At 41.5% G+C, this 25,498-nt stretch overlaps 1 protein-coding gene across 6 annotated transcripts in view; it reads right to left on the bottom strand.

Moving 5' to 3' along the window:
* Window positions 1–12,332: 12,332 nt before the first annotated feature.
* Zfand4 (zinc finger AN1-type containing 4) overlaps window positions 12,333–25,498 on the bottom strand; it is a 46,996-nt gene continuing 33,830 nt past the window's right edge. For 2 of the 6 annotated variants that reach the window (XM_042696547.1, XM_042696552.1), the window contains 4 exons: window positions 18,578–19,678; window positions 16,396–16,450; window positions 14,596–14,710; window positions 12,333–13,271 (listed from right to left, as the gene is read on the bottom strand). In XM_042696547.1, coding sequence (XP_042552481.1) covers window positions 13,136–13,271; window positions 14,596–14,710; window positions 16,396–16,450; window positions 18,578–19,678 — 1,407 coding nt within the window. In that variant the 3' untranslated portion in view covers window positions 12,333–13,135. Of the gene's footprint in view, window positions 13,272–14,591; window positions 14,711–16,395; window positions 16,473–18,577; window positions 19,679–25,498 lie in introns of those variants that run through there. The other 4 variants (XM_042696549.1, XM_042696548.1, XM_042696551.1 and 1 more) reach the window with 4 other exon arrangements.

Below are 25,498 nucleotides of genomic sequence, written 5' to 3'. Positions count from 1 at the left end.
GCCAGGGTGCCAAGATTTTGAGCTTTCTGCAAACTTAGGGAGTTGTCATTTCTTAGGAAGGGGAGGAGTTTCCTGGCAATTAGGTTATGTGTATTCACTTCTTCCACATGTCAGGCAGAGTTCAAATCAAGACTGTCATGTTGTCCCAAGCTAATAATGTATTAAATTAGCCTTCAGACCAGCGTCAGTCATCATGGCCACCAGGATGCAGCTCTATGTTACAGGGCTTTGTTAATATTGGTGGACTTTTCAACATCCCATTGTTCTCAGACATCATTTCCTAACTTCCTACCTAAACCCTGTGTCACCATCAAGCAAATAGAATTGCATAATGAAAAAAAAAGAATTGCATACTGAAATGAACACAAGAGCAATTTATGTGCAATTTTGGGGTGAGGAATGGGAGGCAGAATCTGAATTTAATTTGGAACACACTAAATTAAGCATGTCCCTTTGGCATCTACATGGAGATGTGCAGTTGGCAGCTGGCTAGTAAAACTGGAATTTGGAGAGATGTAAGATACAAATGCTGTCAATTGCTTTGAGAGCCACAGGATGGAATGGGATTACATAGAGAAGTAACTTTCATACTTTTGATCTCAACTCAGGATACAAAATAAATTTTACATATTGACCTAATATATCTACGAAACTAAAAGTTTCTTGAAGCAAATTTATCCTTCCTATATAAGATTAACTATTCCCTTTGCCTTGAACATATTTCTTTAAGTTTTTTTTTCTCTGACACAAGTTTTGTTTTGTTTGGTTTGGTTTGGTCTCTCATGGGGCTTGAACTCTGGGCTTGGGTGCTGTCCCTGCACTCTTCAGCTCAAGGTGAGTGCTCTACTGCTTGAACCACAGCACCACTTCCGGTTTTCTAGTGGCTTATTGGAGATATCTCACAGACTTTCTTGCCAGGGCTGTCTTTGAACTGCAATCCTCAGATCTCAGCCTCCTGAGTAGCTAGGATTACAGGCGTGAGCCAACAGTACCCGGCTTGCCACAAGTTTTTAAGTCAATGAGTTGTGGCCTGCAGTCACACCGATAGCCACTGATAGGTCACTGACTTCGAACATGAATTACATAATTTCAGAGAGATCCAGAGACAAGCTGTACAGCACTATATGGAGGAGATGACTGGGGACTGAGGAAGCTTTGGAGAATCCAGAGGAAAGAGAAAGCCAAGAGAGAAAAGAAAACGTTTCAGAAGGGCTGGAAATATCTAAATGTGTCCTTTGTAATGGGGAAGTTAAATGAGAATTGACCTTTGGTTGTAGCAGTCTGAGATAAATTAGGCTTTGGGAGCAAAGCAATTCAGATAACATGGTGTGGGCAAAGGCCTGGCTTTAGAGATGTTAGATGGTGACTGCAACTTGCTACATTTCTTTGCTGTAAAGGGGAGCAGGAAAGTGGAACTACCAGAGCTATGTAGGGTTTTGACTTTTTGCTTAATTATTTCCATACTAATAGTAACAATGAAATGCAGATGCCAAAGAGATTAGCAGGTGTGGGAAGGAAATCTGTGGGTAGGATGCAGGAGTCACCTGTCCATAAGGAGAAACGAGTAGGTTTTTAAGGGAAATTTCTAGGACACCACTGGTTTGGGCTGAACATCCAGCAGTAGGCCCAACAGAACAAAAGGAATTACAGTTGTCATGCTGTATGTAGCCCACCCCCTGAACCAAGCCAAAGCTAAGTGGTTCTGTGGCCTTGCAAAAAGGGAAAGGAGTTAAAGGGAAGGGAAGAGCAGGAGGGACTTAAAACAGACTGCTGTGGAAGTCTTCACTGTTCTAACACAAAGGGAAAGTGACTTCGAAGTGACTAATCTGCTGTTTGTGCTATTTCTGCTTTCCTCAGGCCTTTTCTGTTTATAAAGCCAACTTCCTCAGATCAGCTCATCAGAACCTTCATTCTATGTTACAGAATGAGGTGACCAATTGTAGAATGTGAAATAAAAGCCAAAAGCCAGTCACTGAGATATGTGTCTCAGGGGTGAAAGCTGGAGAATTATGTGAGGCCATGAGTTCAAGTACATCCTAGGCACTATACGCATCAAAAAAAAATAGGACTGCTGTTTGAAGCCAGCCTGGGCAGGAAAGCCTGTGAGACTTTTTATCTCCAAAAAATCTACCACCAAAATGTTGGAATGGAACCATGGCTCAAGTGAATGAAAAAGCTAAGGGATAGCAGCACCTGGGCTCTGAGTTGAAGATCTAGCACCAGCACAAATATAGAGGGATAGATGGAGAGGTGGGGGAATATGAGAGAAAGAGAGGGGTATTGTTGTATTCACTCCATAGAGCTTTCTCCTTTCCCCATCCCCCAGCCAACTGATTCTCTTGCCAGATAGCCTCTTGTCTTCATGTCTCATCATTACCATTGACATCATTTAGATTCCACATGAGCAAAAACATTCAATTTTTGGCATTGTTAGCTTTGCTGATCTTGCTCAAAATGGTCTCCAGTTCCATTCATTTTCATACAAATGGCATAATTTCTTTTTTCTTTAAGGCCAATAGTCCAAACCCATAGATATATGTTTGAAGTATTATTACATATATGTAATATGCAGTATTTATATATAGTTTTAAATATAGTATACTATAATATGTAACATAGTATTATATACGTAGTATTTTCTTATATATACACATATGTATATATTATGCAGGTATAGCTCATACACTCCTTTCTGTTATATAGACACAAGAGATGTATTGCAGAGTTGTAAGATATTTCTAATTGTACATTTTTGAACAAACTCATCTTAATTTCCATAGCCCTTTCAGCAATTTGCATTTTGGCCTACAAAGTTTAAATGGCCCCTTTTCTCTAAATTCTGGCCACTATCTGTTTTATTTTGTTTCTCTTGTCTGAACTGTGTCATCTTGAATTTCTTTTATGGCTACACATTTCTGTCAAGTATTTCTTCAGATAATAACTATTGGTTCTTTTATCTATTCAATTCATGATTGACTGTTTGGGTTATTTAATTTTGGGTGTTTTTTTTTTTTACATTAATCCTTTGTCGAATAAGTAACTTGCAAATATTTTCTCCAGTTATGTGGGTTGTCTCTTCATTCTGGTCATTGTTTCCTTTGCTGTACACAGCTTTTTAATCTGATGCAATCCCATCTGTCAACTCTTCCTCTTACCTCCTACGCAACTGAAGTCCTATTGTGAAAATAGTTTGCCACGCCTCCATGTTTTCCCCATTTTTTCCTTCAGGAGTTTCAAAGGTTCAGGCTTTACATCAAGATCTGTCACCCATTTTGAGTTGAATTTTGTACATGTTGAGAGGCAGGGGTCTGCTTTCCATTTTATACTTGTGGATGTCATTTTCCAGCATCATTGTGGAAAAGGCTGTCGTTTAAACTGTGACTTTTGTTAAAAATTAGCTGTAGTTGTATGCTTTCTGGGTCTCCTAATTCCACTTATCGTTACATATTTTATGACAGTATCATGCTGTTTTTTTCCTTCTATGGCTTTGGTATTATAATTTGAAGTCTGATATTAAACTACCTTCAGCATTACTCTTTTGCCCAGTATTCCTTTGGTAATTTGGGTTCTTTTGTGCTTCTATATAAATTTTAGGGTTGATTTGTCTATTTCTGTAAAGAATACACTGGAATTTGATAGATGTTGCATTGAATCTGTATATTGCTTTTACTAAGGTAGCCATTTATACAATATTAATTCTGCTGATCCATGAACAAGGAAAGTCTTTCCATCTTTGGTGTCTTCAATTTCTTTTTTAAATATATATTTTAATTGTAAAGATACTATACAGAGGGGTTACAGTTACATGAGCAAGGAAATGAATCCATTTCCTATGGATCATTGTTACCCCCTCCTTTGTTTTTCCCCTACCATCCCTTCCCTCCCCACTTCCCCAACTCCTCTCCCCACCCCAAGTTGTAAAGTTCGTTTTCAACACAGTGTCTTGTACTCTCATTGTTACAATGGGTTATCCTGTATCCTTATTTCAGCATTTTGTTATTTCCCTTCCCCTCCCCAAATTAGAAAAATGTATATACAAGATGCAGGACACTGGAATCAAATACAGTGACCACAGGTGTTATACCATGTGGGAAGAGCATACAAAGAAACAAAAAAATTACATAGTACATTATATCTCTTCAATTTCTTTTTCAATGTTTTATTCAAGAGTTCTTTCATTCCGAACCTACAGACCTATAGCCATCTAATCTTCGATAAGGGAGCTAAAACAATAGAATGGAACAAAGATACCCTCTTCAGTAAATGGTGCTGGCAAAATTGGTTAACTACTTGTAGAAAACTAAAGCTAGATCCTTATATATCACCCTGCACTAGAATCAACTCCAAATGGATCAAAGACCTCCAAGTCAAAGCAGACACTCTGAAAACATTACAGGATGGAATAGGAGAAACCCTAGGTCTCCTTGGCTCAGGCCGAAATTTTTTGAATAGAGACCCAGAAACACAACAAATCAAAGAAAGGTTGGACAAATGGGATTGCATAAAGTTGCAGAGCTTCTGCATGGCAAAGGACATAGCTAGCAAGATCAATAGAAAGCCCACGGATTGGGAGAAGATCTATACTAGCCATACAACGGACAAGGGTCTCATATCTAAAATATACTTGGAACTCAAAAAATTAAATCCCCCAACAACAAATCCTCAAAGAAACAACTGCCCAATAAACAAGTGGGTGAAAGACTTAAAGAGAAACTTCTCTGAAGAAGAAAGAAGGATGGCCAATAGACACATGAAGAAATGCTCAACCTCCCTAGCCATAAAAGAAATGCAAATCAAAACAACATTGAGATACCACCTCATTCCAGTTAGAATGGCAAAAATCAAGAAATATAACAACAACAGATGCTGGAGGGGATGTGGACAGAAGGAAACCTTACTTCATTGTTGGTGGGAATGTAAACTTGTTCAACCACTTTGGAAAGCAGTATGGAGGTTCCTCAAAAGACTCCACATAGAACTCCCCTATGACCCAGCAATCCCACTTTTGGGCATTTACCCAAATGTTCACAAACAAGACCACACTAAAGCTACCAGCACAACTATGTTTATTGCAGCATTATTTACCATAGGTAAGATCTGGAACCAACCCAGATGCCCCTCAGTAGATGAATGGATCAAGAAAATGTGGTATATATACACAATGGAATTCTATGCCTCCATCAGAAAGAATGACATTGCCCCATTTGTTAGGAAATGGAAAGACTTGGAAAAAATTATATTAAGTGAAGTAAGCCAGGCCCAAAGAAACATAGGCCCCATGGTTTCCTTTATTTGCAATATCTAGTATATGTATGAGTCAAGCGGAAAAGGTCAGATAATGTGATGTTAGGAAAATGAACCCTTAGGTATGTATTTTAATGTTTTTTTCTTTCATGCATGTGTTTCTAACACATTTATAAGATTATTTCTTTGTTGCTTTGTATGTCCCTCCCCCACAGTATAACCCCTGCTTTCACTATATTTGATGTCAGTATAACTTGTGGAGGAGATGGGGAAAAACAAGTCGTTTAAGGATACAGGTGGACCTGTTGCAACAATAAGAAGTACAAGTTGTCATGTCGAAAACGAGCTTTACAATGTTGGTGGGGGGGGGGGGGAGGGGGCGGGGGGGGGGAAGGATTGGGACTGGGGGGGGGGAGGGGGGAGGCTGGGAAGGGATGTGAAGGATAAACAAAGGAGGAGGCTGCAATGCTTGGTAAGAAATGCACGCATTATCCTGCCCATGTAATTGTAACCCCTCTGTACAGTATGTTCTCAAATAAAATAAAATTAAAAAAAAAAAAGAGTTCTTTCATTCCCATAGTTAAGTTTATTCCTAAGTATTTTGGGGGGGAAGAGGGGTCCAGTCATAGGGCCTGAACTCTGGGCCTGGGCGCTGTCCCTCAGCTCTTCAGCTCAAGGCTCTCTACCACTTGAGCCAAGGCACCACTTCCGGCTTTTTTCTTTTTGCTTATGTGGTGCTGAGGAATCAAACCCAGAGCCTCAGGCATGCAAAGCAAGCGCTCTACCACTGAGCCACCTTCCCAGCCCCATTCCTAAGTATTTTTGAGGCTATTATGTGAGTATGTTTTTTTTTTGGTGGGGTGGGTCTGAGACCAGGACTCAAGCTCAGAATCTGGTGCTTTTGCTCATTGGCTGGTGCTTTACCACCTGAGCCATGCCTCCAGCCCCTGTGACTATATGCTCTTGATTTCTTTCTCAGGCAATTTTTCTCATAGAGAATTACTGAGCTAAGAATTCAAGCACTGGCTAGAGCTCAAGCCCCACGACTGACAAAAAAGAGAGAGAGAGAGAGAGAGAGACATATCTTTCATGCGATTGTTTCTAACATATTTATAAGATTATATCTTTGTTGCCTTGTATGTCCCTCCCCCTGGTACAAACCCTGCTTTCACTATTTATATGATGTCGGTATATGTGGAGGGGAAGGGAAAAAACAAATTGTTAAAACAGGGATACAGGAGGACCCATTGCAACAATGAGATGTACAAGTCGCTATGTATCTTTTTGTCACCTTGTGGTTTTTGCCTTTATAAACCCTGCTGGAATGTCGCTCAGGGTCTCCTCCCTCCCTCTGCTGTGTCAGAGTGTATGGGACAAGGCCCGAGCCTAGGCTTGTTCTGAATAAACCTTGCGTTTTGCAGTTCGAGTGTCTGAGTCTCTGGTGGTCTCCAGTGGTCTTTGAGGAGTGGGCACGTCAGGCCTATGCACTGTCCCTCAGCTCTTCAGCTCAAGGCTAGCACTCTACCGCTTGAGCCACAGCACCACTTCCGGTTTTTCTGGTGGTTAATTGGAGATAAGAGTCTGATGGACTTTCCTTCCTGGGCTGGCTTGAACCTGGATCCTCAGATCTCAGCCTCCTGAGTAGCTAGGATTACAGGTGGCTGGCTGTCCGTGCGAAATCACAGAAAAAGCTGGAAGTGGTGCTATGGCTCAAGTGATACACTAGCCTTGAGCAAAAGAAGCTCAGGGACAGTGCCCAGAGTTCAAGGCCCAGGACAAGAAAAAAAATAAATAATAAAAATTCAAACACTATATTGAATATGAGTAGAGAGAATGGACACTGTTTTCTTTTTCTGATTTTAGAAGAAATGCTACCAGTTATTTTCCATTTGGTATGAGACTGGGTATAGATTTGAGACATGTTCGTCCTGTTTCTAGTTTTTCAAGACTTTTTATCATGAAAGTATGCTGAATTTCACCAGTCTTTTTAAAAATCAATTTCAATGGTCATATAATTTTTGTCCTTGATTCTGTTTATGTGCCATATTACACCTATTGATTTGCCTATGCTGAACTATTCTTGGTTCCTTGAAGTGAAATCAACTTAATAATAGAGCATCATGTTTGTTTTTTAGTACTGGGGCTTGAGCTCAAAAGTCTCATGCTTGCTATGGAGGCATGCTACCATCTTGGCAAGTTTTATAGTTTTTCACAGGGCTAGTCTAGACTACAGTCTACTGACAAGGCTTTGTGGCACAATTGGGACCACCTGTGTGAAACACCATGGGCATCTTTTTATTTGAGAGGAGATCTCCATTTTGCCTGGGCTGGTCTGAAACTACAATTCTCCTGTTCTCCACATCCCAACTAACTAGGATTATAGGCAGGCATCAGCCAGGGTGGCCTCTATGGCCTTTTTAATAGGTTGTTAAATTCTGTTTGCAAGTATTTGAGAAAATTTGCATCTGTGTTTATCAAGAGAATTGGTCTTAACTTTCTTTTTTCTTCTGTACTTACAAACTTTTTTTTTTTTTGGTCCGGTCGTGGGGCCTGAACTCTGGGCCTGGGCGCTGACCCTCAGCTCTTCAGCTCAAGGCTAGTGCTCTACCACTTGAGCCACAGCACCACTTCCGGCTTTTTTCTTTTTGCTTATGTGGTGCTGAGGAATCGAACCCAGGGCCTCATGCATGCAAGACAAGCACTCTACCGCTGAGCCACCTTCCCAGCCCCTTACACACTTTTGTATCAGGATAATAATGAGTCTGTGGGTATGATGTATTCTTTTCTTCTTGCTTTATTGAATAGTTTCAGGAGTGTTAACATTACTCTTTTAAAGGTCTAGGAGAATTTAGTAGCTTTTCTTTGTTAGGAGGCTCTTTATTACTCAGTATAGATCTGGTTAGTTTATATACTCTTCGGTAAATTTAAGCAGGTCATATTTATCTAGAAATTATCCATTTCTTCTAGACTTCCCAGTTGATTAGAATATAAGGTTTCAAGCTGGGCACCGGTGACTCACACCTGTAATTCTAGTTACTCAAGAGGCTGAGATCTGAGGATCAAGGTTCAAAGCCAGCCCGGGCAAGAAAGTCCATGAGACTCTTTTTTTTTTTTTTGGTCTGGTCGTGGGGCCTGAACTCTGGGCCTGGGTGCTGTCCCTCAGCTCTTCAGCTCAAGGCTAGCACTCTACCACTTGAGCCACAGCGCCACTTCTGCTTTTTTTTTTCCTGCTTATGTGGTGCTGAGGAATCGAACCCAGGGCCTCAAGCATGCAAGGCGAGCGCTCTACCACTGAGCCACCTTCCCAGCCCCTTCAGTGAGACTCTTACCTCACCAGAAAACCAGAAGTGGTGCTGTGGCTCAAGTGGTAGAGCACTAGCCTTGAGCTGAAGAGCTGAGGGACAGAGCCCAGGCCTAGAGTTCAAGACCCATAACTGACAACATTATTCCATAATGACCCTCTGAATTTCACTGTTGTGATGTCCCTTATCTCTAATTTTGTTGTGTCTTTTCAGTCTTTTGTTAAAGTGCTTTTCCTTTGGGCTTCATTGGTATTTGTTTTGAGATCACATTTTTTTTTTTCTTCTCTATTTCACTTGAGTCTTCTCTCCATCTAATTTTGTTAGTTTGGCTGCAGGTTTATCAACCTGGTCTAACTTTTCAGTGAATCACTGTATCCATCTTTTGGTCTTCATTAATTTCTGCACTAATCTTTATTTTCTTTTCATTTACTGCTTTTGAGTTTGGCCTGTTTCCTAAATTCTTTGATACTTTTGAGGAGGATCATTATGTTATTCGAAATGTATGTGGGGGCGGGGCGGAGATTACTGGGGCTTGAACTCAGGACCTCATGCTCCTGCTTGGTTTTTCACTCATAGCTGGTACTCTAGCACTTAATCCACGCCTCCAGTTACAGCTTTTTTTTTCTAGTTAATTGAAGAAAAACGGTCTTATGGTTTTATCTTCTTGGTCTGCTTTGAATGGTGACCTCACAACTCAGTCTCTTGAATCAGTAGGATAGGTATGAGCCACTAGCACCTGGCTTACAGCTTATTTTTAATGCTGGCATTCATGGCTATAAAATTTCTTCTTAGCACTCCTTTTGTCCTGTCCCAAAGATTCTGAGTTGTGTTTTCATTTTCATGTGATTCTAGGATTTTTTTAAAAGTTCCCTCCTATTTCCTTACTAGTCCATTGATGAAAAGTGAATTGTGCCAGCTGCTGGTGGCTCATGCCTGCAATTCTAGCTTCTCAGGAGGCTGAGATCTGAAGATTGTGGTTCAAAGCCAGCCTATAATAAACTACCCAGAAAATGCCAGAACTGGTGCTGTGGCTCAAGTAGTAGAGGGTTAGCCTTGGGCAAAAGCAGCTCAGAGATAGCATCCAGGCTCTACCTTCAAACCCCAGGACTTCCCACATACACATACAAAGTAAATTGTTCAGTCCCCATGTGTTTGAATACTTTACTTTCTCTCACTGATTTGTACTTTTTATTCCCTTGTGGTCTTCTAGTTATATTTCTTGTATTTGGGGCCTGAACTCTGGGCCTGGGCACTATCCCTCAGCTCTTCAGCTCAAGGCTAGTGCTCCATCATTTGAGACAAAGCACCACTTCCGGCTTTTTCTGCTTATTTGGTACTGAGGAATAGAACCCAGGGCCTCATGCATGCAAGGCAAGCACTCTACCACTGAACCACCTTCCCAGCTCCTTGTATTTGTTTTATATATGACCTATTTGGAGAAAATTCCATGAACTGCTGCTGAGTGAAATATTCTATTTAGTCTACTTGATCTATAGGGTCAGTTCTTACATTTTGTTATGGTTTTGTCTGATCTATATTGGTGAGCTGGGCACTGAAGTCCCCAACTACTGATGTGTTCAGATATGACTTTTTCCATCCAGTATTATTTCCTTCATTAGTGTGCTGATAGTATGCTCATGTTCACAACTGTTATATTCTCCTGATGCATTGTTACCTTTGCAATATGTAGTGATCTCTATCTCTTCTAAGTATAACTTTTAGTCTGCTTTGTCAGGTGTGTGTATACACACCCCTGCTGCTTTGTAGCAACATTTGCTTAGGAGCTTATTTTCTTTCATCCTTTCAGTTTAAGCTGTGCTTGGTCAGTCAAAGTCCATTTCTGAAAGGCAACACATGTTTGCATCTGTTTTTTTTTTTTTTTTAAGTGAATCAGTCAGTCTGTGTTGTGTGTGTGTGTGTGTGCACATGCGCGTGTTCCTAGGGCTGAACTCAGGGCCTGAGCACTGTCCCTGAACATTTGTACTCAGGGCTAGTGCTCTACCATTGGAGCCACAGCTCCACTTCTGGCCTTTTGAGTTTATTGGAGCTAAGAGTCTCACAGGCTTTCCTGCCCTGGCTGGCTTTGAACCACAATCCCTAGATCTCAGCCTCCTGAGCAGCTAGAATTACAGGTGTGAGTCACTAGCATCTAGCTAGTCTTTTGATTAGAGAATCTAGACAATTAAGAATTATTACTGCAAAGTTAATTAAGCCCTGTTATTTTATTTTGTAGGGTCTTTCTTACTCCTCATCTACTCATCTAGAGAGATTACCATGTTTTTTTTTTTTCTGTTTAAGATTCCTTTAGGTGTCTTCTGCAGTGTTTGCTTAGTAGCCATGAATTCCATTAACTTTTGTATATTTTTTAATTTCTCCAATTATGAAGGATAAATTTGCCTCATACAGTAATCCAAGCTGGGAATCATTTAGTTTCAGGGCTTAAAATGTATCGTTCAATTCCACCTTTTAAAGTTTCTGTAGTGAAATTTGCTTTGATAGATTTGCCTTTGTATATAACTTGACACTTCTCTCCTGAAGCTTGTATGTATACTTCTATTCTGGTCTTGTGTGTTTGGAGCCCGAAAAGTCTCCTGTATCTGGATGACCTCAAGATTTTGGAAATTTTGTCCTGATACTTTATTATATATACTATGCCTTTAGATCATACACCTTCTACTTTTTCTATGTTGATGAGTCATCATTGATTTATTCTTTTAATAGAATGCCAAATGTTTTCCTTTTTCATTTATACTGGTTATTCTCATCTGCTTCTTGTATTGCACTCAACATGTCAGTAAACCTGATTGTCCTTCATTTGATCAACTCTACTAGAAAGATTTTCAACTGAGTTTTTACATTTTAATTTATTGAGCCTTTCATTTTCATAATTTCAAGGTTTTCATGATTTCTTTGTTGAATTTTATCTATCTTGCATTATCTTCCTTATTCACTTATTATTTGTATCTTCTTTAAATTCATTTATCTGGTTATTTGTATTCTCTTTGAATTTTCATTTTGAACGACGTTGTATAAAAAAATGAATGTTTGACTTTCCAATGTAGTTAACTTGTATATTTTTTCCACATTCAGATTGGCGTTCAAATATGTATTCATTCTGGAAAATACATCATGTTAACCATATTATACATTTATGCCTTAATTTCATTGACCATTCTTATCATTCTTTTGAGTGGAGTATTTGAGATTTCTCTGACTTCAGTATCACTGAAATGGTTTATTATGTAATTATTGACTTGTTGAGATGTTGTACTGCCTGTTTTTTTTCTTTTTTAGTATTTTTTGTGTTTCTGCATTGAGATTTGCTCATCTGAAGTCATCATTGGTTACAGATTTTTACCACCTAAATTATTCTCTATGCTAAATTATTCTTTATGTTCTAAAAGGCTGGTTAATGGCTGGATTGATATACTGTTTCTTGCCACTAGCCTGAGGTTTTATTTCTGGCTAATTGAGAGACAGGAATGTGGTAAGTGTATGAAACCCAACATCTTATTGCTCTCTGACTATTTATGTACTTATTTATACTGAAGAAAACAGAGAACACAAAGTACATATCAAGCCTGCTATATGCATTCATATTTAGAGAATTATTTATGGCAGTATGCCTTGGCCCACAAGTCTAGATGATCCATTTATTACATCTGAGATGAGAATGCTTTTATACTGCTAATCATTTTCCCCAAGTTTAATATATGACTAATTTATTTAACAGTTTTATAAAATATATTTAGAAAGTTTACTGTAAATAATCAAATAAACTCATAGTCAAGTTGAATATTTATTTGAATTTCTTCTGGTAGTAGCACTCAATATATAAGAAAAACAAGCCAAGCTGTAAAATTTTGCTTCAAGTGTAGCCATTTCTTTTTTTAAAAAAAGGTGGTTCCTGTATTTAATGACAAGTAGGACATTGTCTTATAAAAAAACCACCTTTTAAAAAGTAGTATTTTAATAAATATATACTATAATCAACATGATGTGTTTTAGAGAATGGATACATATCTGAATGCTAATCTAAATATGGAAGAAATATATAGATATTTGGAAAACCAAATGTTCTTTTTTATAAAAAGTAGTTTGAAAATAAAAAGAACTTGCCAGTAAACTCATAAACTTTCACACATGGGATCTTTAAAATACCCCTACTTACCCCAACCCCTCAAAAAAAGAAATACAGACAAAATATGGTCACTTTGTATAGTGCCATTACACGACCACTCATTTCTGTACAGCCTGGGAGCTTGGTTACACAGCCAACAGCAGCTTCCTCAAGTGCATCTTTTGAAGATATGTCTAGTAAAATTGTAATAGCAAATATAAAACACTTAACACAGACATGTAAGAACAAAGCTATAGTGGAAAGCTTTTAAAACTACTTTAAAAAGTTTTGATTTACCAAAGAATAAAGACATCAAATACAGGAGCACTCTCATTCTTCAACAGTATGCATTATATGCTCTTATTTGGCAAATCTTTTGGAGACGAACAAAAATAATGCAGTCTAAGCAACATGTCTTCTGTCAATATAATGCGATTCCTCGGGCAGAGCAGTGGGGTGCAGGGGAAAGTTAGATTTTTGGAAGCTTTGGTGCGTTAACCACAGGATTTGCCTCCTGCAAGTATTTCCTCCCTGCACTCTTGTAATCATAGGTGCAGCCGTGAGTTTCTGCATAGCGATGAGATGCACAGAAGTTGTTTCCACATCTAAAGCACAAAAAAAGTTTATGTGAACAGTGGCATTTCTGTGAAAGGCTCATCTCTTTAGAAGAGCCTGACTTTAGGCAGTCCAACAGGAGCCCCTTGCATCTCTTTAGTAATGTCAGTGCTGACATTTCCCTTCCACTCACAAGCACAGACAGAGCCCGCTCCAAAAGAATAAGTTAATTTTATGCGAAGAATACAGTATGAAAGAGTCCTTTACAAAGCACGCAAACTGAAACTTGGTTAAACACGTTCACTGTACTTCCTATACTTGATGAATTTTTGAGAAATTCAGTCTCATAAAAATTATATAAAATCTGTTGGGCACTGGTGGATCGCGCCTGTATCCTAGCTACTCAGGAGGCTGAGATCTGAGCCTCGAGGTTCAAAGCCAGCCCAGGCAGGAAAGTCCATGAGATTCATCTCCAATAAACCACCAGAAAACTGGAAGTGGTGCTGTGACTCCAAGTGGTAGAGCGCTAGCCTTGAGCTGAAGAGCCTTGGCCCAGTGCCTTGGCCCAGAGTTCAAGCCCCACGACCAAACAAAAAAAAAAATTATGTAAAATCTAACTATACTATGAATGAGAGAACTTGAAAAATGGTTCTAGCAACAAGGGAAGCGATATTCATTAGAACACAGTCCACTCTAAAAAGCAAAGTCATTTTCAGTGTCTGCCTCACCCCAGGGCAGACACCACCCCTAGAAGATAACAATAAGTGGTAATGTAAGACATAATTATGGTAAGAAAAATTCATTCTTTAAAAACATAGTATTCAACTCTTTTGAAGTAACTATAACCTATTATTGCTAAAATGTATAGTAAATTAACTTTCACTATAGTCTTTTTTCTTTTTCACTTTAAAAGAGAATCTTGAGCTGGGTGCTGGTGGCTACCTATAATCCTAGCTATGCAGAGAGCTGAGATCTGAGGATGGAGGTTCAAAGCCAGCCTGAACAGAAGTCTATGACATTCTATCTCCAAAATAAGTAGCACAAAGCCAGGCTGGAGGTGTGGCTCAAGTGGTAGAGCACCAACCCTGAGCTAAGGCAACGCAAGGCCCTGAGTTCAAGCCCTAGTGTGGCACAATAAAATAGAATCTTGGAAGAGAGGCTCTTCTAGGCAACATTCAAACCCAAACCACTCTATTTAACATTAGATAAAAGTACATTCTCCCATTGGCTTAAGTCTCCTAGTTTAATGAGTAGCTTGAGGGTCAGTTTTTCCTTTTGGGAAACTATGAACTCTCTACTTTTCTTTACTCCACCCACTTAGGAATGAGTCTGAGGGCTGCTAAGTATCTCAGCTTCTCTAGTTGGCCAACCTGCCTGCATTCGTAGCTAGTAGCCAGTCCTGTTTTCTTTCCACAAAGAAAACAATGCTTTGTCTTCTTCTTTGTTTGAAGGGGGGCTTTCACGGGTGGGAGGTGATGAGGGCATTCTCCTGTTTTGAGAAAGAACACCTTGATTAATGCAGGTACATGATTCTAAATGTGGACTACTTGTAAGCAAAAGCACAAATCAGTCTTGTTTTACACCAACATTTGGAGAATTGATGGTTGTGTAGTAATTATGAATGTATTTAATATTACTGAACTGTACTTGAAAATAGATAAGCAGCTGGGTGCTGGTGGCTCATGCCTGTAAACCTACCTACCTAGAAGGCCAAGATCTGAGGTTTGTGGTTTGAAGCCAGCCTGGGCAGGGAAGTCCATGAAATCTCCAATAAACTACTCAGAAAAAGCTGGAAGTGATGCTGTGGCACAAGTAGTAGAGTGCTAGCCTTGAGCAAAAGAAGCTCAGGGACAGTGCCCAGGCCCTGAGTCCAAGCCCCAGAACTGGCACAAGAATAAAAAGGTAAGAAGCCCAGGCAAGTGGCCTTTGTATGTAACCTCAATACTTGAGAGGCTAAGCCAGGAAAATGGTGAATTCAAGTCCAGCCTGGGCTATTTAGCAAGACTAAGATACAAAGAAGAAATTGAATGAGGAGAGAAATGGAGGGGAGGGGAATTAGATTCATAATATTCAATGTAAATCCTGTGAAACTAGCAAAATAGAGGGGATGGGGAAGATGAGGGAGAACGACGACCAGGATAAACTGACATGCTGCATAGTAACCCCTTTGTACAACTACTTAAAGATAACAAAAATACTTTTTTTTGGGGGGGGGGGTCCGGTCATGGGGCCTGAACTCTGGGCCTGGGCGCTGTCCCTCAGCTCTTCAGCTCAAGGCTAGTGCTCTACTGCTTGAGCCACAGCACCACTTCTGGCTTTTTTTCTTTTTGCATATGTGGTGCTGAGGAATCGAATCCAGGGCCTCATGCATGCAAGGCAAGCACTCTACCACTGAGCCACTTTCCCAGCCCAACAAAAATACTTTTTAAAAAGAACTTTTAAAAAAGTTGATCTATTAGGACTTTACCATCTTGACCCTCTTGGTAAGGAATAGAAAACAATCTTCAAGTGTCTTTAAAAACACAAAACTCATATGACAATCATAGTATATAAAGTTTTTTTTTCAATTCTGTGGCTACACCTTTGGTAATAGTTTTGTTTATCCTTGGTCTGGGTATTAAAGCATGAAAGAAGGAAAACAGTCTGAATATAATGAATGAATTTCTTCACTGTATCATCAAGCCCAGCAGCTTGAAGGTGCTGCCACTGTGAGGAGGGAACGGTAACACTGCAGCTAGTCCTCTTCCTTTGCCATGGGAAGAACTCCTTCTAGAGATAGTTCCTCTTTTATCCAGAATTAATTAGCCAGTTTATCCCAAAAGGACCCTTAATATGCTTCTTAATCAAGAAGAACATCTTTCTAGGGAAATGCCTCAGAACCATCCAGCAGACCACCTAGAGTGAATAGCCACAAGGAGGGCAGAGCAGGCATTGAAAGCTACATGCTAATTATTCAATAATCTTATCTTTTCATAGAGACCATTCCTCTTTCTCAGACAACGGATAACAATAGTCTGTTTATATAATCACTTTCTGAAGGAAAAAAGTTGAAGGATTGAATTTACCTGGTTCATACTACAGAATGACTGTCTCACGTACCTTTGGAAATTCAACAGTAATGATAATGGTGTGATTACTGGCCTTATATTTATTTAAAAATTATATGAAGCTTACCGACTCTTTTCCCTGCTGCTGCATTATTTCCATTCATTCCACTACCACGGGCAGACTACAATTAAAACACAAAACACCTACAGAGGTGAGTCAATGAGAATAGAGGAAATCACCAAACATGAAATATTTGTATTTTATTACGAAGACATTGTCAGGCTTCAATTTTAAGTTATTTAATCTATTTTTAAATTAATTAACTTGGAATCTGATTCATACTTACAGCAACACTGTGATTATTATCTTTATTGTTTTGTTTTGTTTTTTTGGGTCCGGTCGTGGGGCCTGAACTCTGAACTCTGGGCCTGGGCGCTGTCCCTCAGCTCTTCAGCTCAAGGCTAGCACTCTACCACTTGAACCACAGTGCCACTTCCGGCTTTTTTCTTTTTGCTTATGTGGTGCTGAGGAATCGAACCCAGGGCCTCAGGCATGCAAGGCAAGCGCTCTACCACTGAGCCACCTTCCCAGCCCCTGATTATTATCGTTAAAACAGTATAATTTGATGGCTCAGAGTTATTAGTTTGGGAAAAAAAGCACTAGTAAAAATAGTGAGAGGGAAGAGGAAACAAAGGAGGAGGCAACAATGCTTGATAAGAAATGTACTCACTATCTTGCTCATGTAATTATAACCCCTCTGTACATTACTTTCACAATAAAAAAAAGAAAGTAAAAAAAATAGTGAGAAAAACAAGATAACATTGGATCTGGTAGTGAACATTGGAAATCTCAGTATTAGGAGGCAAAGACAGAAGGTTTTGAGCTCAAGGCTATTCTGGGCTACATCATTTGAGGCTAGAAGAGACCCTATCTCAAACAAATAAAAGCAAACTGATAAACCATATGAACTTTTTCATATTACAGTTTTCAATTTAGGACAAACTCATTTAAAATTCAATCAGGGGGCTGGGAAGTTGGCTCAGTGGTAGTACGTGCCTTGCATGCATGAGACCCTGGGTTTGATTCTTCAGCAGCACAGAAGCAGAAAAAAGCTGGAAGTGGCTCTGTGGCTCAAGTGGTAGGGCACTAGCCTTGAGCTGAAGAGCTGAGGGACAGCGCCCAGGCCCAGAGTTCAAGCCCCAGGACAGACAAAAAAAAAAATTAGGCTGGGAATGTGGCTTGGTGGTAGATTGCTTGCCTAGCATGCATCAAGCCCTGGTCAATTCTTCAATACCACATAAACAGAAAAAATGGCACTGTGGCTCAAGTGGTAGAGCGCTGGTCTTGAGCAAAAGAAGCTCAGGGACAGTGCCCAGGCCCTGAGTTCAAGCCTCAGGCAAAAAAATAAAAATAAAAATAACTAATAAAATTCAATCATTAACTAGGTGCTGGTAGCTCACATGAGTAATCCTAGCAACTCAGGAATCGAGATAAGAGGGCAGGAATGTTTGTGAGACTCTCATCTACTATTAACCAGAAAAAAAAGCCAGAAGCAGGGCTGGAAAGGTGGCTCAGTGGTAGAGTGCTTGCATTGCATACATGAGGCCCTAGGTTCAATTCCTCAGTACCACATAAGCAGAAAAAGCTGGAAGTGGCGCTGTGGCTCAAGTGGTAGAGTGCTAGCCTTGAACTGAAGAGCTGAGGGATAGTGCCTAGGCCCAGAGCTCAGGCCCCAGGACTGACCCCCCCCCCCCCCCCCCCGCCAAAAAAAGCCAGAAGCAGAGCCATGATTCAAGTAGTAGAACACCACCCTTGAACTAAGGGACAACCTCCAACCTCCAGTGCCAGCACAAAATAAAATAGAATAAAATAAAACTCATTAAAAAGATTTCTAAGGCTGAGAATGTGGTTTAGTGGTAGAGTTCTTGCCTAGCACGTATGAAGCCCTGGGTTCGATTCCTCAGTACCACATACACAGGAAAAGCCAGAAGTGGCGCTGTGGCTCAAGTGGTAGAGTGCTAGCCTTGAGTAAAAGCTCAGGGACAGTGCCCAGGCCCTGAGATCAAGCCCAGAACTGGCGGGGGTGGAGGGATGGGGGGTGGGGTGGAGGGATGGGGGGTGGGGTGGAGGGATGGGGGGGTGGAGGGATGAGGGGGGATGGGAATGAGTGTTCCTACAAACTAGTTAATTGTTTTTTTTCCGGAGAACTTTGCCAAAAATATCCAATCTAAGGAATTAAACAAAAACCAAGCTTTAAACAGGCTGTCACTGCAAGAGGGAAAAAGCGCATGGAAAGGACAATACTTACTAGAAAACCCTCCCCGGGTTCGCTCTGGGGAGAGCTTTTCTTGGCGCTGTCTTCCTGGAAGTGCTGGAGGCTGGCGGCCAGCCCCAGGGCGGAGGGCCGCAGCCGGCTGGAGCCCCTCGTGCTCTGCACACTGTCTCTGCTGGCGCTCCGCGCGAGCGAAGCAAAAAACCCAATGTTATTGACGCAGCCCACGGGCTCTTTAGAGGCTTTGTTGGCCATTTCCGTGATGTCGCGCGCTTCCCCTTTGGAGATCACGTCGGGCCTCTTGCCGGGGGAGTCCACCTTGACGGCACGGAGGCGCGCGGTCCGCGGGAAGGCGGCCTCGGGGGCCCGCGTGTCCAGCGGGCGGCGCGCGGTTGGCGGGGCGCATGGCGAAGCGCACGGCGGGGCCTTGACCGCCGGCCGCGGCGGCTTCAGCAGTGCAGGGTGCAGCGGGGCCGCGGCCGCGCAGCGCAGCGGCGACAGGAGCCTGCTCTTGTGGGGACTCGGGGCGCTGCGGGGCTCGCCGCTGGCCGCCTTGGAGCAGGGGTTTGCGAGCGCCTCCGGGGCTCGCGCCCCTCTTTCGCCAGTGGTGGGCGCGGCCTCGGCGTTGGCCTTCCGGGCCCCGTCCAGGCCGCCCCTGCGCTCGCCCGCGCCCCCGGCCGCGGGTGCGGTCCCGGGCCCCGCGGCGGGGATCGGCTCTGTGGGCACGCGCGGGTCCGGAGCGTGGGCCAAGGCGGAGTCGCCGTCGCTGCCCGGCGGCTGGGTCCCCGAGAAGGCTTTTGTCCGCCGGGGCAGGGAGGACCCAAGGTGGAGAACGCAGTCCTCCCGGACCAGCGCGGACTCGGCGCGGGGGTGCGCGCGCGGCCCCCGCTCCCGGGGCTCCTCCCCACGGGGCGCTGCGCCTGACGCGGACGGCGGGGGTCTGTCGGCGGAAGGCTGAGCTGTCACACCTGCATTCCGGGAGGCCTCGGGCCGAGGCGCGGCCGACGGGGAGGGCGGGCAGGGCTGCCCGATGTGTGGCAGGACTCTCAGCAGCCGGTGCCGCGCCGCCGCCGAGGAGCCGCTGGCCGGCCGCGGAGCCACGGGCGGGCGGGGCTTCACCCTGACGACCTTCTTAGGCTGCAAGCAAAGGGGGACATGTCATTCCTTCACACAGTCTTTGTCTCTACCTAGGAACACAAATGAACCAAAGAAAAATGTTACTTACCAGCGACACTCATGAGCATTGTTATGACCTTAATGAAAATGTTTCAAGATTAAAGTCTTAAAAGCTGTCTTGCTTTATTTAGTTTTCTGAAGATGTCAAGCACAATAGTTGTTTTACTTATTGTCTTCATTACTGAGTATTTCTCAGAGTTTTATGGAAAAGAAAACATTGATTACGTTAGGGATGATTCTGCTGACTTATTACAGATCGTCGACAATTTTTCCTACGAGGATGATTGATTGTTCAAGAGTTGACAGGCCTACCCTGCTACCGCTGAGAGGTACCACGTGCAAGACTAAGCAGCACTGACTTCTGGGATGCCTTTCCCTTCCTTAGCGGACCTGAGCACCGCAGCTGCCGTGCAACAGCATGCTTTCTGCAGAACGCCTGCTATTTTGGAAGCGGAAACTGCACATGCCAAGCCAAGGGCGTCCACACAGGCGTGCCAGATAAAACCCCGTGCACAGGGTCGCTCTCGAGCCTGGAACAGGCGTTTTTCACACGTAGTCACAGGTCAGAGAAACCGAGCCCATCCGCTGGGGCCCCCTCGTGGGGACCCTGGGAACCTCGGGCTTGGTTTTCAGTGGACTTGACTCCATGTTCTTTTTCCCTTTGTACATTCTACTCTTCAAACTTTTGCTGTAATACAATTACACACTATGTACCCAGAGTCCTGTCAGTCTTCTAAGGCATCAGCATATATGGGGAGTGGGCTTGCGCCCTCCTGTAACAGAGGTTCCAATAAAAGTATCACGAAGATTGCTTTGTATGTCCCTCCCCCACGCTATAACCCCTGCTTTCACTGTATTTGATGTCGGTATAATTTGTGGAGGGGAAGGGGAAAAACAAATCGTTTAAATAGGGATACAGGTGGACCCATTGCAACAATGAGATGTACAAGTCGCTATGTTGAAAACAAACTTTACAACTTTGGTGTGTGGGCGGGGAGGACTGGGTGGGGGTGGAAATGGGAAAGGATGGGAAGGGGAAACAAAGGAGGAGGCTACAATGCTTGATAAGAAATGTACTCATCTTGCCCATGTAATTGTACCCCCTCTGTACAGTATTTTCACACAAAAAAAAGTATCACAAAGAGATCTGGGCACCGGTGGATCATGCCTGTAATCTTAGCTATTCAGGAGGCTGAGATCTGAGCATTGCGGTTCAAAGCCAGCTGGACAGGAAAGTCCGTGAGACTCTTATCTCCAATTAAACACCAGAAAACCGGAAGTGGTGCTGTGACTCAAGTGGTAGAGCACTAGCCTTGAGCTGAAGAGCTGAGGGACAGCGCCCAGGCCCAGAGTTCAAGCCCCACGACGGACAAAAAAAAAAAAAGTATCACAGAGAGAGTGAAGTTGAGAATTAAAGATAAGTCTTGACTCTTAAAAACAATGGCAGCCAATTATTTACCATAGCTAAGATATGGAACCAACCCAGATGCCCCTCAGTAGATTAATAAAAAGTAGTTAAAAAATGTGCTATATATGTACATGTGTACATATACATATATATATATATATATTAAAAATATCTGGGGCTGGGAAGGTGGCTCAATGCTTGCCTTGCATGCCTGAGGCCCTGGGTTCAATTCCTCAGCACCACATAAGCAAAAAGAAAAAAAGCGAGAAGTGGAGCTGTGGTTCAAGTGGTAGAGCGCTAGCCTTGAGCTGAAGAGCTGAGGGACAGTGCCCAGGCCCAGACTTCAGGCCCCACAACTGGATCAAAAAAAAAAAAATATCTGATGTGGCTGGGTGCCAGTGGCTTACACCTGTGACCCTAGCTACTCAGGAGGCTGAGATCTGAGGATCACGGTTTGAAGCCAGCCTGGGAAGGAAAGTCCATGAGAATTTTATCTCCAATTAACCACCAGAAAATGAGAAGTGGTGCTATGGCTCAAAGTTGCAGAGCACTAGACTTGAATGAAAAAGCTCAGGGATAGCACTCAGGACCTGAGTTCAAGTCCTACAACCGGCAAACAAATAAATATTTGACATGAATGTCTAAAGTTAAGAAAGAATTCTGTTCTTTCTTCTCTGCCTCCCTTCCTTCCTTTTTAGTCTAAGACAGAATCAAACTTGATACCTGATGCTTCTGCTCACGGGCTATTGTCTACCAACTGAGACATGCTTCCAAACCCTAAAAAAGAGTTCTACCTAAAAGGAACTAAGGAAACATTACAACTAAACAGAATTCATGGTATGCTACATGAAAGGAACTAATATTACAACTAAACACTAAATGCATGACTCTTTTTTACTATGGAATCTCAGGCTGGTCCTGAACTCCTTGGCTCAAATGATCCCCCCTGCCTCAGCCTTATGAGTGGTTGGTATTATAAGCACACACTAATATGCCTGGACAAGTGATGATTGTTATTAATAAAATTCCAGATCCAAACCCAAACCAAATCAAATACTATGAAGCACATTATTGAGATCTGAAAAATATGACTAAGGATATAATAATGTGCATTAATGACAAATTTAGCGAGTGTATTAGCTGGATGGCAAAGGAAAAAGCCTTTATATTTTAGAGACATATGCTTAGCTTTTAGGAGCAATGCCATATGGCGAACTAACATGCTAATAGACCAGGGGGAAAAATCAGGAAGAAAAAGCAAACATGAGAAATATTAGTTAACTTAAAATAGTATATGGGTGTCACAGTAAACTCTGACAGCATTTCTGAAGGACTGGACATTTTTTTAAATTCAAAACGTAAAATTGAGGAGTGGTTTTTTTTTTTTTTTTTCCGGCCAGTCCTGGGACTTGAACTCAGGGTCTGGGCACTCTCCCTGAGCTTCTTTTTGCTTAAGGCTAGCGCTCTACCACTTGAGCCACAGCGCCACTTCTGGCTTTTTCTGGTATTTGGACTGAGGAATTGAACCCAGGGCTACATGCATGCTAGGCAAACACTTTACCACTAAGCCACATTCCCAGACCAAATAGGGGAGTCTTTAACTACCATTTCCTGTAAGGGGAGCAAGAAATGTTTCTCTCTTTTCTTTTTCTCCCTGCTTTAATCCTGTTATGCTAAAATAAATCCTTGCCTCTATTGCTTCGTAGTATTGCAATTACTTTCCACCTAGGTCTATATCTGGGATGGAAGCAACACATCCCTTGCAGCTTCTGCAGGATGGGCTATGATAGTGGAGTCCACATGTCTGAAATGGGTTTCAACTACAATGTCTTTCACTGATCCCCAAGGACTAAATTTATTTTGTTTCTTGTGAAGCAGGAACCATTGTAACAGATCTTTTTGTCATATAGTTGTTGGGTTTTTTTAAAGTTCTTAATTTTGGTACATATTTGCTTTACTAACACCAACATTAAGTATTAGTCTCTTCTGTCTTGTCACTTAATGGAGCTAAATACACATAGAAGAGGGTAGGAACTGGTTCTAAACTAAAAATATATAAATGAATTTTCTTGCTAAAATGTTACAAAAATGTAAAATAAAACACATGCATGAATAAAGAATGTGGGATTATATACATACACATATACATAAATATACACATACAATGTTACTAGCAATAAAGAAGAATGAAATTATGCCACGTGCAGGAAAATGGTTGGAACTGGAAATCTTTATGTCAAGCAAAATAAGCTAGACTCAGAGGAATATTAGATTTCTTCTTCTCACATGAGGGATCTAGAATTAAAAAAAAACCTAAAAGTAGAAGGGGGAGTATTTGAGAAGAGTATGGGAACAAGAGGGGGGGAAAGAAGAGAACTGGCGGTGACAGGAGGAGTGAATATGATCCAAGTCATGCTGGGCACATGGCTCATGTTTGCAATTCCAGCTACTTTGGAAGCTAAGTAAGAGGATCATAGCCTGGGTATTAATGAATGAGTGAATGGATGAATAAATAAACAAACAATTTGTTTTTATTTTTGGCAGCACTGGGGTTTGAACTCAGAGCTTGCACTTGCTGGGCAAGTGTCCTACCACTTTGCCTCCAAGGACCCAACTCTTTTTTGCTTTAGTTATTTTTTGTCTACAGTCTAGCACTTATATATAGGCCATTCTGGATTGTGGTCCTAGTTGTTTCTCACATAGCTAGGATGACAGCTGGATGCTTGGCTTTTCATTGGTTAAGATAGGGTCTAGTGAACTTTTTGCCCAGTATGGTCTGGGACTGTAATCCTGAGTAGCTAGGATTATAGGCTGATGATAGATCTCTCTCTCCCTCTCTCTCTTTCTCTCTCTCTCTCTCTCTCTCTCTCTCACACACACACACACACACACACATATACATATATAGATGCAAATGAACAAAATGCAGCTAAAAATCAATGAAAAATGAATATAACCCATTTGAAAACTGAGCAAAAGTCCTGCATAGCCACCTTCCAATAATCATAAGAAAGTCAACATTATTCCTTATTAGAGAAGTATAAATTAAAACCACTACATAGTCATCACAATGGTTAATATGAAGCAGTTGACAACATCAAGGATTGTCAAGGAAGTGGCACAAACTAGAACATGCATGTTATTAATGGAATGTAAAGTAGTTCAAATGTTCTGCAAAATTATTTAGTATGATCTCTACAGTTATACATATATTATCCTTATGATTGTGTAAGTTTATTTAGGTATGTCATCTCTAAAAGGAGTGGATATGCCCACCAAATAAGCAATAAGCATCGTCAAAGCAGCCAAACTGATAGAAGTCAAAACACAAGTAAACCTGATTGACTCATTATCCAAAAGAGAAAGAAATAAATTAAGGTAGACAATATAAAGTAGTATATATCTGGGCTAGGAAGGTGGTTCAGTGCATGCCTGAGGCCCTGGGTTCGATTTCTCAACACCACATAAGCAGAAAAAAAGCTGGAAGTGGCGCTGTGGCTCAAGTGGTAGAGTGCTAGCCCTGTAGAGCTGAGGGACAGCGCCCAGGCCCAGAGTTCAGGTCCCACAACTGACAAAATCAATAATTAAGTAAATAAATAAAGGTGTATATATCAATAAAAAGATAATTAATGGCTATGTGTAACAGCTCAGACTTTTATATTGTTTATTTATTTTTTTGTGCCAGTCCTGGGGCTTGAACTCAAGGGCCTATGTGCTGTTCCTGAGGGTTATTTTTTGTTTTATTTCCATAAGACTAGTGATCTATCACTTGAGCCACAACTCCACTTCTGGCTTTTTTGTAGTTAATTGGAGATAAGGGTCTCATGGACTTTCCTGCTCAGGCTGGATTGTACTGCAGTCTTCAGATCTCAGCCTCTTAAGTAGCTAGGATCCATGTGTGAGCCACTGACACCTGGCCATAGATGAATTTTTAAAAATTATGCTGAACAAAAATTTACCAGACCAAAATGAGGAGTATTTTCTTTGTAATAATACTTATTTAAGTTCCCAAATAGGCAACTTACTTATGGTAACAGATGTTAAAATGGTAGTTACTTCTAGAAGGAGGGAAAAGTAGTTATTGATTGGGAAAGATTATAAAAGAACCTTCTAAACTTGTATTATGTCTAAACAAGTGTAGGTAATTAGAATTCATTAAGTGATACATTAAATATTTGTGACTTTTATTACAGAGGAAAGGGAGTAAGCCACTAACAGAATGAAAGAAATAGACTGGTTATATATTTGTATGCACATATATGTATATATACACATGTATACATATGTATATACACATGTATATATACATACTCATACATGTATGTTTGAAACAAAGGACTTATATCCAGAAAAAACAAAAACCCAAAAGAAAA

This window comes from Dipodomys spectabilis, unplaced genomic scaffold (assembly GCF_019054845.1).
Source record: "Dipodomys spectabilis isolate Male_0828 unplaced genomic scaffold, ASM1905484v1 ptg000207l, whole genome shotgun sequence".
NCBI classification, from domain to species: domain Eukaryota; kingdom Metazoa; phylum Chordata; class Mammalia; order Rodentia; family Heteromyidae; genus Dipodomys; species Dipodomys spectabilis.
The sequence above is the reverse complement of the archived record's forward strand: the minus strand, read 5'-3'. Positions and strand labels throughout refer to the sequence as shown.